Here is a 16,573-nt window from a genome sequence, read left to right on the forward strand (position 1 = left end):
ATTGTCAAACTTTATCTTCTCTTTTTGTGGAACAAAGTTCAGAGAGCATGTACTTTTGAAAAGTTTGTAATTATTGCATGTAGGTCAGGGTGTCAATATTAAATACCAAAAAAACTCACATAGTAGACCAGTATCACATCAACAACTTCTTAAACATGTTAATTTATCAGCATTTATTTTAGAGGTGCACAAATTATAACAGAGTCGTACAGACTGCATTTCATTACCAGACAAACTTTTTCCACATTTTCAACACATTGAGGTCATTAGGAGGGAAAAATACACTACTCACAAAAAGTTAAGGATTTGGCTTTTGGGTGAAATTTATGGAAAATGTAAAAAGTTCACACTACAGTGATATTATATCATGAAAGTAGGGCATTTAAGTAGAAGCATGCAATGATGATTTCCTCATCTCAAACAATTTGTCTCAATAATTTGTCATGTGCCCTTGACCATCAATTACAGCTTGACAACGACGTCTCATGCTGTTCACGAGTCGACTCAGCTGTCTGCTGAGGCATGGCATTCCACTCTTCTTGAAGGGCGGCCCTCAGGTCATTGAGGTTCTGGGGAGCAGGGTTACGAGTCTCTACACGGCGACTCAGTCTGGTCTGGAGAAAGTGCAGGCCACTCTATTTGAGGTACCCCAGCCTCCAGCAGCCATTCCCTAACGATGCAACCTCGATGAGCTGGAGCATTGTCGTCCATGAAGATGAAATTAGGCCTGTGTTGTTCATGCAGGGGCACAATGACTGGATTAATGATGTTATTCAGGTAGTATTGGCTTGTCACTGTACCATTTACAAGATGTAGGGCAGTTCTGTATTGAGTAGACACACCTGCCCAGACTGTAACACCACCACAACAGTGGCTGATGCATAGCGCTCTCCTTGACGTCTCCAACATCGTTGGCGGCCATCATTTCTGCTCAACGTGAATCGACTTTCATTAGAGAACAGCACTGAGGCTCACTGGTCCCTCGTCCAGTGTAAATGCTCCCTGGCCCAACGCCTGTGCCTGGTGGTGTGGTCAGGTACCCTTGCAGGTCGTCTAGCACACAGACCACGCTGATGTAAATGGTTTTGAATGGTCTGACATGACACTTGGCTGCCTCTCACCTCCCTTAAATGTGCCTGGAGTTGAGTGGCATTCATCATCCGGTTCCGCAGGGCACTGTTCACAGTGAAGCAGTCATCAAAGTGGGATGTGGCCAAAAGAACGTCAACTTCTATACCTTTCTGTGACTCTTCCAGTCTCTCTGTATCTCTGTCGCAACCTGCTGATGACACTCTGTGACACTCTAAGCTCAGTGGCCACTTCCCTCTGAGAACATCCTGTTTGAAGCCTCACAAAGGTGAGGTACTGTTGATCAATTGTTAGGTGTGGTCTTGGTCTCATGATGTCAAAATGTGAACAGTATGATGAAGAGGACTGTTTAAATACCAATTCTAATTGAACCAGAAAATGTATCGGTCGATTTATGGATCAAACACCAGTTGTGAATTTTGCCATTAAGCACCTTGTTAGAGAACAGCAAGTTATGCAAAAAGTACTGAAACACTGAACAGGTGGACATGTGCATTCAAAAGTGTAGAGAAGGTCAAATTAAATTCACCTGGAAAGGTTATAGTGCATTTTAGGTGCATCCTGAAAGCCGAATATCCTTAACTTTTTGTGAGTAGCGTATAAAAGCAGCACCTGGTCATGAAACCACCAAACTGTCTTTACCTTTAAAAAAATCCACCAGCTTAGACAAATCAAGCCCAATGTATCTCACACAGCACACTCTGTCTCATCCATGCTCAGGAATTCTCAAAAACTGTAGGATCATCTACAAAATTGATGATACAGTTTGAGTCACGCCGCATAGTGCAGTCATGTATCATCAGTGGCTGAACACGGACCTGAAGAATGCCAGTACTCAGAGTAACGGTGTGGGAAGTGGTTCATGAGATCCAGACAGTGTGGTCATCCAATTAGTCAGAAAGACCAGGGTCAAGCTGCACACAGACAGAATTAAGCCCTGCATATCTGATTGATTTGGGTCCTCTTCCTTCCATGGCAATGGACTGCAGCTCTGGCTCTGCTCCACTTTGCACTATACTGAACTAACACAACAATGATCTCTAATTAATAAATACACTCCAACTCAAGCGCTTTATCATTCTCAGGTTCAAGATGGATATGCAGCTTACCCTGGGAAGACTCTGGGGGAGAAGACCCTGGATGGGTGCTGTGTGGCAACTTCATTACTCACTGGACAACTGTGCCACCTAAAGAATAAAAAGATGTACAAAATTTTAAAATAAGTACATAAATAAGTCAAAAAGTAAAGTAAATAAATATGTGAATATTTTTCATGTTTCTGTCCATTTTCTTCTCAGGTATTATTATTATTATTATTATTATTATTATTATTATTATTATTATTATTATTATTATCCATTTTAAGATGCAGGGCTTTTTCCCAAATTCACTTGGGTAACATTGCCCTCTTGTGTCACAATTTGTGCATTGTGCATAGATCGTATTATTCCAAAACAAACATAGAAATAAATGAATTGAACAGAACGAGCTGCTAAGCAGGAGGCAAAGAGGAAGGCCTATGAGGAAGATGATATGAAGAGGAAGGATATGAAGCTAGTGGGTGCAAGGATGCAGAAGATAGGGATAGGTGGAGAGAGATGATTCGCTGTGGCGACTCCTGAAGGGAAAAGCCGAAAGAAGAAGCAACAGAACGAGTAGAATAATTAAACAGAAAATATACACACTGATAGTGGTGTAGTGATGTGGCCATCAGTAAAATTTATCCTCACAGATTATATAAAATCAGATTGTTCTAATTGTTTTAAATGATTATATACATTAAATTAAATAGTAGGACAGATTAAAAACTACAGGAGTTACGTGACTTTACCTCTAAATATAGTGGCATTATTATTAGTAGAAGTAGTTGTTGTTGTTGTTGTAGTAGAAGAAGTTGTAGTTGTTGTTGTAGAAGTAGTTGTTGTAGTAGTATTTGTAGTAGTTAGTAGTAGTTCTAGTAGTCGTGATAATAGTAGTAGTTGTAGTAGTATTTGTAGTAGTCGTGATAGTAGTAGTTGTTGTAGTATTTGTAGTAGTCGTGATAATAGTAGTAGTTGTAGTAGTAGTTGTAGTAGTCGTGATAGTAGTAGTAGTTGTAGTAGTAGTTGTAGTAGTCGTGATAGTAGTAGTTGTTGTAGTAGTATTTGTTGTAGTTGTAGAAGTCGTGATAATAGTAGTAGTTGTTGTAGTATTTGTAGTAGTCGTGATAGTAGTTGTTGTAGTAGTATTTGTTGTAGTTGTAGTAGTCGTGATAGTAGTAGTAGTTGTTGTAGTAGTATTTGTTGTAGTTGTAGTAGTCGTGATAGTAGTAGTAGTTGTTGTAGTAGTATTTGTTGTAGTTGTAGTAGTCGTGATAGTAGTAGTAGTTGTTGTAGTAGTATTTGTTGTAGTTGTAGTAGTCGTGATAGTAGTAGTAGTTGTTGTAGTAGTATTTGTTGTAGTTGTAGTAGTCGTGATAGTAGTAGTAGTTGTTGTAGTAGTATTTGTTGTAGTTGTAGTAGTCGTGATAGTAGTAGTAGTTGTTGTAGTAGTATTTGTTGTAGTTGTAGTAGTCGTGATAGTAGTAGTAGTTGTTGTAGTAGTATTTGTTGTAGTTGTTGTAGTCGTGATAGTAGTAGTAGTTGTTGTAGTAGTATTTGTTGTAGTTGTAGTAGTCGTGATAGTAGTAGTAGTTGTTGTAGTAGTATTTGTTGTAGTTGTTGTAGTCGTGATAGTAGTAGTAGTTGTTGTAGTAGTATTTGTTGTAGTTGTAGTAGTCGTGATAGTAGTAGTAGTTGTTGTAGTAGTATTTGTTGTAGTTGTAGTAGTCGTGATAGTAGTAGTAGTTGTTGTAGTAGTATTTGTTGTAGTTGTTGTAGTCGTGATAGTAGTAGTAGTTGTTGTAGTAGTATTTGTTGTAGTTGTAGTAGTCGTGATAGTAGTAGTTGTTGTAGTAGTATTTGTTGTAGTTGTAGTAGTCGTGATAGTAGTAGTAGTTGTTGTAGTAGTATTTGTTGTAGTTGTAGTAGTCGTGATAGTAGTAGTTGAAGAAGTAGTAGTTGTAGTAGTATTTGTTGTAGTTGTAGTAGTCGTGATAGTAGTAGTTGTTGTAGTAGTTGAAGAAGTAGTAGTAGTAGTAGAAGATGCTGAATTTTAACATCCTGAAGCGTGTGGCTGAGAAAAAAATCGCTCGTGTGAAATGTCAGGACCGCGACCACCGTGACGTAACAGAATCCCCACCCCCACCCCCCTCCGTATAAAGCTCACGTAAGATTCTGTGACGTCACGTATCTGATAGAAACGGGACTGCTGTGAGTATTATAACTCGTTATTACTGTCATATTAGCTGAATATCCAGATGTTTCAGACACAAAGTGCAGATCACATCCCCGCGTCCGAGCTTTCCCATGAGATGAGCGCGCGCTGCCTGAACTCGCAGCTGCGCCGGGAAAATAAGGAACTGAAGGGACATGTGGAGCGTCTAAGGATTTTACTAAGCGACGTCTCAGAGACGGTAGCAGAGAAACCCACGATACTGGAGGCTTTCGATCACTCCTGCGCGAGAGAGGAGGAACTGAGAAGGCGCTTGGAAGAGGAGCAGACTGAAAATGATTGTCTCGAGGACGTGCTCATGTACATGAGGTACATCAAAACTAGGCATAAAGCTAGGCAGGTAGAGGCTCAAAATCTGAAGCACGCAGTGTTCAGAGCGAAATTACTAACAGAAGAGGTGCAATACGCACTCGCAGAGAGAGATGAGATCATTCAGAGGAGGAATGCAGAGACTGTGGAGTTACTCAGCTTATACGAGGACTGTATCGCGCACCTGGAGATGACCAGAGTGCGCGTACAGGACGCAGAAGAGGCTGTGCGCATAACGGAGCGCTTGCCTAAATGTGAAAGTGCGCCTTGTATAGTGAAGAGGAAGGAGTCTATGGTCCACAGTGAAGTGAGACCGTCCAGAGTGAAGGACATGCGGATTGCTTTGTACAGCTTCGCCTTCACAATGCTCTTCTTGTTCTTTTTCATTTCCTCCGTCATACCTGCATTCAGCAGTGAAGAGATCTTGGACACCGTGGTCACTGAGCTCATCCCGGACAGTGTGAAGGAACTTATAGTGCCTTTCACTACTGTTATTCATACTAACCTACCACTATGTTGATTTCTAAACAGAGAAGGGGGGGGGGGTGTTTGAATGATTTTAGGTTATAAGAAAAAGAATAGTAAGTTTTAGTTATCTCCATGGAAACAGAATGTGGATCTCGGTGATTGGTTATTTCTGTAGGCTATACACTTAAAACATAAACGCGGCATTAACGTTATCTTACTCTCCAACTTCCCTGGTTGATTTTTGTGGACTCAGAAGAAACAGACATGTTGTTTTCGTCCACTGTGTTTGTGAGCCGGTGAAAGATCAGTTCGACTGGTCATTTTTTTTTACCTGTTAGCTACCTATTAGTTACCTATTAGTGAATAGGGCCCACTTAACGGGCACTGTCAGCGGTCACCATCCTGCAGTGAGCCCCCTGCCATGAGATGGATGAGGGCTGCTTCCAACAGAGGAGAGAGGAGGTGGAGAGAGGAAGAGAGGAGGACAGAGGAGGAGGTGGAGAGAGGAGGAGGCGGAGAGAGGAGAGAGGAGGTCCATCAGTGTGAACAGCAACAGGATGAGCACCAACCTGGAGTGATGCGATCCAATCCGAACAGAGAGATTAGTCAGATAGTCCAGCTACAGAGAGAGAAAGGGAGCCATGAAGTCCAGCAGGTTTGATTGATTTCTCTTTCTTCCAGGGCTCGGGGCAGCAGTTCTGGCATTAGTCCACTCTGCACTATTCTGAAATAACACTAACATAGATCATAACCTGATTCACTAAGTAATAACTTTCAGTAAATACTTCAGGGTCACAATGGATGCAGTGTTTATCCTGCATGAGAAGACTCTAGGTAAAACACACACACACACACACACACTTCACTGACTAACAGAAGTACAGGACAAAAGATGTTGTCTAAATCAGTCTGTTTAGATCAGGATCAGACTCCGCCTCACAGGAAGTCTGTCTTATTGAATTTACCTCAAAGCATTTCACTCTTTATTCTCCCTCACTCTCTCTCTCTCCAGTGTGCCATATCTGCCTTCTACTCATGTCTCTGATCCTCTAGCTGGCAGTAACCAAGTAACATAAGCTCCATGTCTACAGAGAGGCTTCCTCCAGCTGCTGCTCTTTCAGCTTGATCAGAAGAAAAGGAGTTAAAGATCCTTACGCACACAAAACTGGGGAAATTGATATGACACTGGCTCAGGTCCGGCTCTCCACCTGTCCGCTTAAGCTTCACGCTTAAAATAGAACAGCGACCGACTCCATGTGTTGTGGCACAAAGAAATAAGTGAATTCAAAAATAAAATTGAACACATTTAAATCATATGACTTCCTGTTGTCTTTTTGAAAATAGAATTTAAAAAATGTTTTGAATAAAAAAAACAAACAAACAAACCCAGGATTAAAAAAAATAAATGAATAAAACAACATTTATTTATTATTATTATTATTATTATTATTATTATTATTTATAAAAATAAATAAAAAGAGTTTTTCACGCTTACAAATCTACAACAGAGAAACTCAATCTACCACAACATTATTAAAAAATCAGGAAAATAAGCATTGACTCAGATTGTGTTTATTCTTTTATTCCTTATTCCTATTCCAATAAAATGTATTAAAGAATGTTGATCACTCTTAAAATAAAATACTTAAAGGAAGAATATTTATCATCAATACATGAATTTTAAACAAATCTAAAAAATGTTGTTTTTGTTTGTTTTGGTTGTCAAACTTGCATTTTTGTCGTATATTCTCTGCCATTTGTGGGTTTTTGAATGAATAAAAATTGCTGTTTTGGAAAGGTAATTGAGAAAGAAAGAATCTGCACATGATCCAAAACATTCACGCTTATCCATATAACATGAAGGGTCTTGATGATAGCAGCAGAAAAAATTCTATGGAAAAAAGTCTACGAAAACCTTTTTCCTGCCAGTTTACACAGAAATGCAGCCAAAATAATCAGGAGAAACTTCATCAGGCAGTAAAGACAATGACCTAAGAGAACACAACCAAGGACGTTGTCAGACAAAAAGTGGAAGGTTTTAGACTTGCCAAGAGACTGAAGGAGGAAAAGCATCACAAAAGAAGAATGCAACATTTTAGTGATGTCTGTGGATCACTGGCTTTGTTGCAGTTATTGCAAGCAAGGCATATAGCAGTAAATATTACGTTCCAATACTTTTGGAACTCATCACCTAAATTATTGAGTGCCTTTTATTTGATATTTGACTCTTTGAATGTTCTAAGTTGTTTGCTACTACACCCTAGATGTAAACATCAGGAGACAAAAGCTGAAATTCTGATCTATAATCTCTTATTCATCTTTTGCTCCCAAACCCAAATGTCTTCCAGTGTATCACAAAAATACACAGAAAAATGACTTTCTGAGAAGATTGTAAAACATACCCAGACTTGAAATGGGAAATTTGTCTTTGGCAAAAGGTAACGATGTTTTATAAGAAAGAGAAGCAACTTTTATTACACCACAGTATTGTAAAAAATCTCTTGTTTTGTGTATTGTGTTTGTAGATGAAACTACACCAGTGGTGTAAATGCTAACACGAGCAGAGACCACATTTTATGTGGTGTTCTTGAGATAATTTCTAGATAAGGGATGATCATTTGACTGTTGATGCCGATTTAATGTTCTCTAGTGTTTGCACACATACTACACACACACACACACACATACAGTGACCTCTGATGCTACTTCCTCTCCACAGCTGCTGCCTCTACTGATCGATAATGTACAATGCCGACAGGAAGAAAAGTCCAAATCGGAGCTGTCACTATGGTAACTGTCGTCCTATTTCAGATCTGCTTGTCAGTGGAGGTTCAAACTCTGGACTGGTGCAGGGGAACAACTGACCGACCCTCTTAATCCAGAGCATCCGATAGTGAGGGTGCTGTTTACTGACCATCACACCTCCAGCCTGGGCAACAACAACACGAGTTTATGTGAAAGAAGTGAGAGAGTGCATGAAAGACACAGGAATAATGCGTGTTTTTGGACCTGGAAGAAGTTCACACGTCGACGTGTTGTTCCTGCTGCTGGCAATGTCGCACTACATCAGGTCGCTGTGTGGAGGTAAGAGGGTTGGACCAGTTCCTGTGCTGCATTTCAAATGAAAGGAGATAGCAGACTTGGCAGAGATGCAGAAAGAGTCAGATGAGGCGGCTGTCTTCAGAAAGGAGCTCTAAAACGAAGCATGCAGAAGTCAGAGCACTACAGGGATTTGAATAGCTTTTTTCAGTCCTTCTAACAGTTCTACCCTTTTTTTCTTTCTTACTCACAATATTACTTTATTAAAGCTTGGGCTTTTAAATGTTTTTCTACATTTTTATACAGTGAATGTGTATAAAAATGTTTTGGCTTTTTCTTAAAGCTCTGTTTTCTAAATATTTCTAAATCTTCCACCAGCAGAATACACTTTTTTTAATTAAAATTGTTATTCCATTCAATATTATCGTTATAAAATAGAGCTAAATTTTATTTTTAAACAACAATAACAATAGGCACTGTCGCAAAGAAGCTTTATAGAATTTCAGTGTATAAATTCAGGATAAATTTTTTAATTTAAATTTATCCCTAATGAGCAAGCCAGAGGTGATGGAGACTGTGAGATTGATGGAGATGAGATGATATGAGGAAGAGACTGTGAGATGAACCAGACTCAAAAGAGAACCCATTCCCATCTGGATGACAGGCACTGTCGGTGAAAATGCTGGTCTAAAAATCCCAGAATGCCATGCAAATATATTTATGGCACCACTGTGCTGAGTTAAGTCAGAGAAGCCTTGAAGCTTTGGAGAAAAGGGCACAAATGAGGAGGTGAGAGAGCTGTACAGAGTACAAAGTCTAAAGTGCTGCCGCATTGCTGATTAAAATGACGTTTAAAATGACAATAGTCAGTGGGAGAAGTTTAAAAAAACAATATAATATAAAAGTCACCTCAGGATTTAATTACAGAGTAAATATTGGAAAACACTGACCTCATGTAAAATTATAAAAATGAACATTCAGTTGAACTCTTTCTTTAAGCACAACGGTAAACTGGTATATATAAATACACTATATTGCCAAAAGTTTTGGGACATCTGCCTTTACATGCACATGAATGTAATATGGAGTTGTCCTGCCCTTTGCAACTATAACAGCTTCAACTCTTCTGGGAAGGCTTTCCACAAGGTTTAGGAGTGTGTTTATGGGAATTTTTGACCATTCCTCTAAAAGCGCATTTGTGAGATCAGGCACTGATGGATGAGAAGGCCTGGCTCGCAGTCTCCGGTCTAATTCATCACAAAGGTGTTCCATCAGGTTGAGGTCAGGACTCCACACCAAACTCACTTATCCATGTCTTTATGGACCTTGCTTTGTACACTGGTGTACAGTCATGTTGGAACAGGAAGGGGTCATCCCCAAACTGTTCCCACAAATTGGAAGCATGAAATTGTCCAAAATGTCTTGGTATGAAGCTGAAGCATTAAGAGTTCCTTTCACTGGATCTAAGAGGCCGAGCCCAACCCCGGAAAAACAACACCTGAGTTCAATGATTTCGAGGGGTGTCCCAAAACTTTTGGCAATATAGTGTACATTACTTGCTAGCCACATTACACTTCAAGTTACTGTGCAGTAAATGTGTGGAGTGACCACTCCAACTCTTACTACCATATGTAATGTGTATGTGTGTGAAGCTACTGAAGCAGAATATATTACTTGACATTTTTATATAAACAGAAATGTGTTTTACTTTTTTTGAATACACTTTTATTGAAGAGTGAAATGGACATTTAGTTAATTCTGTCTGTCGTCTGTTGATGATTAGTTTATAGTTCACTTTATAGGCCATGATCATGTGGTCAGTTCACTATCATGTGGTTAGTTCATGATCATGTGATTATTTATAACAGGCGAATGGTAACTAGGACACGAATAGGTTTGTTCACACACACACACACACACTATTGCACCATGGACACAGCCAATTCCTATTAACACACCTCAGTGCACTTCAAACCTTCATATTCAGCACAGAGAAGTCGATGAAGTCCGCCCGAAGCGTGCTCGCTGTTATTGAGTGTGTAATTTAACAATGATATTCAGGAGTATTCACACAATAAACCATAAAAAACTTGTGAATGTAATTTACTGACCGTTCATCATGTCTTAAACAACTAAATAATATTGTTGTGCGCGTCATAATTATGATGCTAGCTTCATAGACTCTTTAGCTTTAGGTAAAGGCTTATTATCAATCAAATAATGCAAAGATACTGTAGATACTGTATACAACTCAATATAAATATGTGATTAAAGGAAAAAGGATAAATAACATTTTGTGCAACTTCTGTAATATAATCTCTGTACACAGTGTATATCATATAATATATATACTGTACTAAAGGATGTAGTGGTCTCCCTGGCAATATTAGACCTAACGTTACATAACTAGCCAGTTAGCTGACCGCTAGTGGTCTCTAATGTTACATACAAAGCCAGCTAGCTAACCGCTAGTGGTCTCTAACGTTACATAACTAGCCAGTTAGCTAACTGCTAGTGGTCTCTAATGTTACGTACAAAGTCAGCTAGCTAACCGCTAGTTGTCTCTAACGTTACATAACTAGCCAGTTAGCTAACTACTAGTGGTCTCTAATGTCACATAACTAGCCAGCTAGTTAACCGCTAGTGGTCTCTAACATTACGTACCTAGCCAGCTAGTGAACTGCTAGTGGTCTTTAACGTTACATAACTAGCCAGCTAGCTAATGGTCTCTAACGTTACGTACAAAACCAGCTAGCTAACCGCTAGTGGTCTCTAATGTTACGTAACTAGCCAGCTAGCTAACAGCTAGTGGTCTCTAATGTTACATACATAGCCAGTTAGCTAACTACTAGTGGTCTCTAATGTCACATAACTAGCCAGCTAGTTAACCGCTAGTGGTCTCTAACATTACATACCGAGCCAGCTAGCTAACTGCTAGTGGTCGCTAACATTACGTACCTAGCCAGCTAGTGAACCGCTAATGGTCTCTAACGTTACGTACAAAGCCAGCTAGCTAACCGCTAGTGGTCTCTAACGTTACGTACCTAGCCAGCTAGCGAAACGCTAGTGGTCTCTAATGTTATGTACAAAGCCAACTAGCTAACCGCTAGTGGTCTCTAACGTTACGTACCTAGCCAGCTAGCTAACCGCTAGTGGTCTCTAACGTTACATACCTAGCCATCTAGCTAACTGCTAGTGGTCTCTAATGTTACATGACTAGCCATCTAGCTAACCGCTAGTGGTCGCTAACATTACGTACCTAGCCAGCTAGCTAACCGCTAGTGGTCTCTAACGTTACATAACTAGCCAGCTAGCTAACCACTAGTGGTCTCTAACTTTACGTACAAAGAGAGCTAGCTAACCACTAGTGGTCTCTAATGTTACATAACTTACCAGCTAGCTAACCACTAGTGGTCTCTAACTTTATGTACAAAGAGAGCTAGCTAACCACTAGTGGTCTCTAATGTTACATAACTTACCAGCTAGCTAACCACTAGTGGTCTCTAACTTTATGTACAAAGAGAGCTAGCTAACCACTAGTGGTCTCTAACTTTATGTACAAAGAGAGCTAGCTAACCACTAGTGGTCTCTAACTTTATGTACAAAGAGAGCTAGCTAACCACTAGTGGTCTCTAACTTTATGCACAAAGAGAGCTAGCTAACCACTAGTGGTCTCTAACTTTATGTACAAAGAGAGCTAGCTAACCACTAGTGGTCTCTAATGTTACATAACTTACCAGCTAGCTAACCACTAGTGGTCTCTAACTTTACGTACAAAGAGAGCTAGCTAACCACTAGTGGTCTCTAACTTTACGTACAAAGAGAGCTAGCTAACCACTAGTGGTCTCTAACTTTACATACAAAGAGAGCTAGCTAACCACTAGTGGTCTCTAATGTTACATACCATTTGGTAATTCCTCTTTAGTAAAAGCTTCATTGTAGGAATAGATAGATAGATGCTGTTTCATCAATCAATCAATCAATTAGTGTCTAGGAACAAAGATTAAGGACAGGATTTTATTTGTTTGTTTGTTTGTTTTTTGGAAGCTATGAACTGTATTCATAAAGTCTAAACGTTATTTAAATATTTACATGGGGAAAGTTGCACATATTCATTTATATCACCCAGTTAGTTCTTTTTCATAACAGTTGGAAAACAGGTATTAATGCTTGAGTCAGATTTTAGACCCTTCTCTAGGAGTTTTACACACACACACACACACACACACACACACTGTATCTCTCTCTCTCTATCTGCTGCAGGTCTGTTGAGGTTGGATGAAGAAGTGGACAAGAGCGTCTCCGTGATCGGTCACTCTGAGCATTTCAAGGCACAGCTGGAGGCTCTACTGCTGCACGGGAACAACAGCGACGTGGTTCTGCGTGTGGAGACCACCGACGGGGATGAGGTGAAGGTGATCCAAGCCCACACGCTCATGCTGTCTCTGCAGAGCCATACCTTCCAGAAGATGCTGGAGAAGAGGAACGAGAGCATGCTGGTGCTGAGAGAGAGTCCAGAGTGCATCAACGCTTTTGAGAAGTTTATCAGGTGAAGGGAAATTAATATTAATATTAATTGAGATGAGAGAATAGATAACATGATTACTGTTTTAGAGATGAAGAGTGGCTATCTTTGGTCATGGAGGCATTACAAAGATTTATTTTCTTGGTTGAATCACTTGTGGAAGAAGCTAAATTTCAGGTGGGACTCTGGCGTCTCTGAATACAGCAGAAGAAACATGTAGGTCTTTAAATTACTCAAACAGTAGATTCTTGTGAAAAAATAAATAAAATAAGAAGTTTGGAGTGTTAACTCATTTGTTAGATGCATATATTTTCTGACAGTAACGATGAAAATAATATATCAGCTTCCACAAAAACAAACATCTAATGGTCAGCCACATAAATTCAGCTCCTTTTCCAGCAAGAGACAATTCATTCAATCAGTAAGTGCTTTATCCAGGCTACATCCTTGATAGGATGCTGGTCCATCACAGGGGACCATACACTAATACATTTCTGGCATTTAGCAGATGGCCATATCCAGGGTTTTTATACACCTGAGAGTTAAGGGCCTTGCTCAGGGGCTCAGCAGTGGCAGCATGGTGGACTTGGGATTTGAACTCATAACCTTCTGATCTAACACCTTAACCACTAAACTACAACATCCCAATACATATGAGTAATGTATAATAGCCAGTCTACCTAGCAGAATGTCTAGGAAAACCCACACAGACACTGGGAGAACATGTGAAACTCCAGGATTGAACCAAGTATCCTAATTCTGGTCTGTAGACAGATCTTTTAATAGAAACAAATTCATTCATTTAAATTCATTTTATCACAATCTAAAAATGTATTTGATAAAACAAACAGGCTGAGTAACCTTTATTCGATTTCTATCATTCGAATTGCGTTGTATCAACAACCGAAGAAGTGTGATTACTGCGTTCCAATTTCAGTCTTAACACTGTCTTTTCTCTCTGCAGGTATTTGTATTGTGGTGAACTGCATTTACGTTTGGATGAAACCACCGCTCTTCATGAGCTGGCCTCCAAATACGGTGTCTCAGTTCTCCAGCATGGCCTGACTGAATACATGATCCAGAATCTGGCTAGCGCGTCTCTGAGTGGTCACGTGGTGCACTGGTACGAGTACGCGGCTGCCGTGGGTGACGCCAACCTTCGTGTCAACTGCCTGCAGTTCCTGTTACAGAACACGACGTCTGTGTTGCGGAGCTCGCAATGGCCGTCGATCAGCTCCCAGCTGCTGATGGCGCTGCTGCAGCGCTCCGATCTGGTGCTGTACAGTGAGCTCGAGCTGTTTAAGGCCCTCGAGACCTGGCTGATGCACAACGAGCCAGACAACCTGACAGCAGAGAACGTGTTGCGTGCCGTGCGTTACCCGATGATCCCACCACGTGAGCTGTTCCGCTTGCAGCGTGAGTCACAGGTGCTGTTACGCTACTACGAGTCAGTGCGTGATCTCCTGTACATGGCCTACCAGTTCCACGCAGCACCTCCACCACTGCTTGCCAAATTTTTCGATGTGAACTGCAGCCTGTTCATCCCACGCAATTACCTAGCACCAGCGTGGGGCAGCGCATGGCTCATTAACAGCCCAGCACGTGACGACCGCACGGCTACCTTCCACACACAGCTGGGTCCGAGTGCCCATGACTCCAGCAAACGTGTGATTTGGAATGCACTGTTCTCACCACGCTCACGTTCTGACGGTAACCCACGTATTGTAATCACACCAGCTTCCTCCAGCCCCGACTTCGCGGGTGTCGTCTTCCAGAAGACAGTGATTGTGTGTGCGAGGCAGCAGGGCCTGCTGGTGGTCCGCCGTGTGTACAACTTCCACCAGAGCACAGAAGAGAACGGCGACTTCCTGACTGACAGCGACCTACATGAGAGCACCTCTGAGTATTTGGTGGATGGATGGCTGCACCTGCACGTTATCATCAAACCTGTTTATCAGACACTTATCTCCTCAAAAATAAAATAAAAACATTTCCAATAAATACAAACAATACAGGTGACAGAGTAGTTTGCATGTCTTATCTCCTGTGTTTTCCCGTCGTAATTAATTCATTTTTAATTTTTAATTCATCTCACGATCCCATGTTATTTATATTATAATCAACAAATAAGAAATGTTTTTTCCCCTCTTGAGCAAATTTGTTTTGGGAGGTTTTAGGAGAGTCAAACATTATATTATTCTGAGCATCAACTTTGGAAACAACTATGGTGATATGGTGATATTTCATTTGGACAATGTACAGGTTCAACACTCCTGAAGGCGTTCAAGGTGTTCTGTAACTTGACTAATCTGCTGCTTTTTGGTTTTCTTCCGAATAAATAAATTAAGCCATTGATGTACTTAATCGCTATATCTGCTTCATAATTTACTTCGCACCATGTGTAGGTGCCATATGTAATATAGGTATATAGGTTAAGGCAGGGCTGTCCAGTCTTATCTGGAAAGGACCAGTGTGGGTGCAGGTTTTTATTTCAACCAAGCATGAGCCACACCTGAGTCTACCGAAAGCCAAGATCAACTGATTAAACAGGTGGAATCAGGTGTGGCTGGTATGAAACTACTGACCCTTTGAGGAGGAAACTGGACATCCTTGCGTATATGGTAAATGTAAAACAGCGCCACCTACTGGAGACTTTCGCTTTACTCTGTTAAAGGACTGACAAACATGGTGCCATTTTATGGCTGGAGTAAGTGATGTGAAAGGTGCCAGCAGGTGTCAGGTTGTCTGCTGAAAACCCTTGTAAGAGTGCTCTAATGGAATTGACAGAAACTAGAAAACACTGTAAGCTCATGATAAATTTACTGGAATAAACATCAGAAAATACTGATTGATGAAAACACATCTACTGAATTATATTAATATTATAATATAATGAATTAGATGAATCCATCCATCCGTCTGTCCATTCTATTTAGGTGCATTGAATAAGATGGGCTTAGGTGTCAGCTTCTGTTATAGGCTTCTCAGCCCCATCTAAGTTTCTGCAAGCACTGGAAACTATTTATAAGGACATTTCACATGACAATCAGTTTTTCCTGCTTTAACTTTGCAGGCCAGAATGACGTCATTCTCAACCTGTGTACATCTTTGACATATGAAGTGGAGAAAAAAAACATGGACAAATATCCATACTTGTTGTAAAACATCAATCAGTTTAGTCAGTGGTATAGATTTAACAAGCAAATATGTTGGTATGTTGGCTGATCGAAATCAATTACTTACAGAATTATTGCCATTTCCTCTGCGTGTCCTCTATTGAACTGTTTTACTCAATCACATTAAGCATTAGGAAATTGCCAGGGTTTGTGGAATTGCGGAGCTTTTCGCCTGACTTAATTTCAACGTCTGCATTTAGTTCGGCTTTTAGCAGCAATTTGGAAACGAGTTTTGTAGACTGATGGAGTAACAATGGGCTTCTTTGGCTAAAATCACTAATGTTACTGCATGTTTGAAGGGAAAAAAGGAGGCGCATTTGATTTAAAGAACGCTGTGCCAAGTGTTAAGCATGGGAGTGGGTCTGTTATGCTTTGGGGTTATGTGACAGCCAGTAGCCACGGGAAACTTTCAGTATAAATCTTCACATTCTGAAAGAAAATGTGACAAGCTAAAAAAAGAGACTGGCTTATATAACAGAACAGTGATCCAAAACAAACCTGAAAATCCACAATGTACTACATCAAGGAATGTAAGCTGAAGCTTTTAAACGGCATTCACAGTCCCCTGTATTGAGCTTTCTTGATCTTGAATATGTTGTGTAGACAGACTCCGAGTTGGATACAAAAAGCATTTGCAAGCTGTGATATCTACCAA

The 16,573-nt window shown here is 40.4% G+C and overlaps 2 protein-coding genes across 4 annotated transcripts; one reads left to right on the plus strand and one right to left on the minus strand.

The window, feature by feature from the left end:
- Positions 1-172: 172 nt before the first annotated feature.
- On the minus strand, positions 173-6,323 carry LOC131363206 (histidine-rich glycoprotein-like). Of its 3 annotated transcripts, XR_009206289.1 has the most exons (4): positions 6,144-6,323; positions 5,748-5,902; positions 2,199-2,276; positions 173-2,111 (listed from the first exon to the last, which is right to left on the minus strand). XR_009206289.1 is itself a non-coding variant. In XM_058405520.1 (3 exons), the coding sequence occupies exon 1, from the start codon at positions 4,226-4,228 to the stop codon at positions 3,044-3,046; it is 1,185 nt and encodes a 394-aa protein (XP_058261503.1). In that variant the 5' UTR covers positions 4,229-4,264; the 3' UTR covers positions 173-2,111; positions 2,199-2,276; positions 2,921-3,043. The 3 variants fall into 3 exon arrangements, 1 of the variants encoding a protein (XP_058261503.1); XR_009206288.1 differs by having other exon boundaries at positions 5,748-6,323; XM_058405520.1 differs by lacking the exons at positions 5,748-5,902; positions 6,144-6,323 and adding an exon at positions 2,921-4,264.
- A 1,592-nt stretch (positions 6,324-7,915) lies between these two features.
- Positions 7,916-15,101, plus strand: btbd17a (BTB (POZ) domain containing 17a). The gene is made up of 3 exons (XM_058406953.1): positions 7,916-8,262; positions 12,481-12,766; positions 13,707-15,101. Exons 1-3 carry the CDS (start codon positions 8,154-8,156, stop codon positions 14,725-14,727), a joined length of 1,416 nt encoding a protein of 471 aa, XP_058262936.1. The 5' UTR covers positions 7,916-8,153; the 3' UTR covers positions 14,728-15,101.
- Positions 15,102-16,573: the final 1,472 nt, after the last annotated feature.

The sequence above is a fragment of the Hemibagrus wyckioides genome, linkage group LG13 (assembly GCF_019097595.1).
Source record: "Hemibagrus wyckioides isolate EC202008001 linkage group LG13, SWU_Hwy_1.0, whole genome shotgun sequence".
In the NCBI taxonomy this organism is placed as follows: Eukaryota; Metazoa; Chordata; class Actinopteri; order Siluriformes; family Bagridae; genus Hemibagrus; species Hemibagrus wyckioides.

Coding starts and splice junctions, on each gene's coding strand:
- LOC131363206 (XM_058405520.1), bottom strand. CDS start 4,228: ATGTTAAAATTCAGCATCTTCTACTACTACTACTACTTCTTCAACTAC.
- btbd17a (XM_058406953.1), top strand. CDS start 8,154: ATGAAAGACACAGGAATAATGCGTGTTTTTGGACCTGGAAGAAGTTCA. Junction 8,263..12,480: donor CATCAGGTCGCTGTGTGGAG/GTAAGAGGGTTG, acceptor TATCTGCTGCAG/GTCTGTTGAGGTTGGATGAA. Junction 12,767..13,706: donor GCTTTTGAGAAGTTTATCAG/GTGAAGGGAAAT, acceptor TTCTCTCTGCAG/GTATTTGTATTGTGGTGAAC.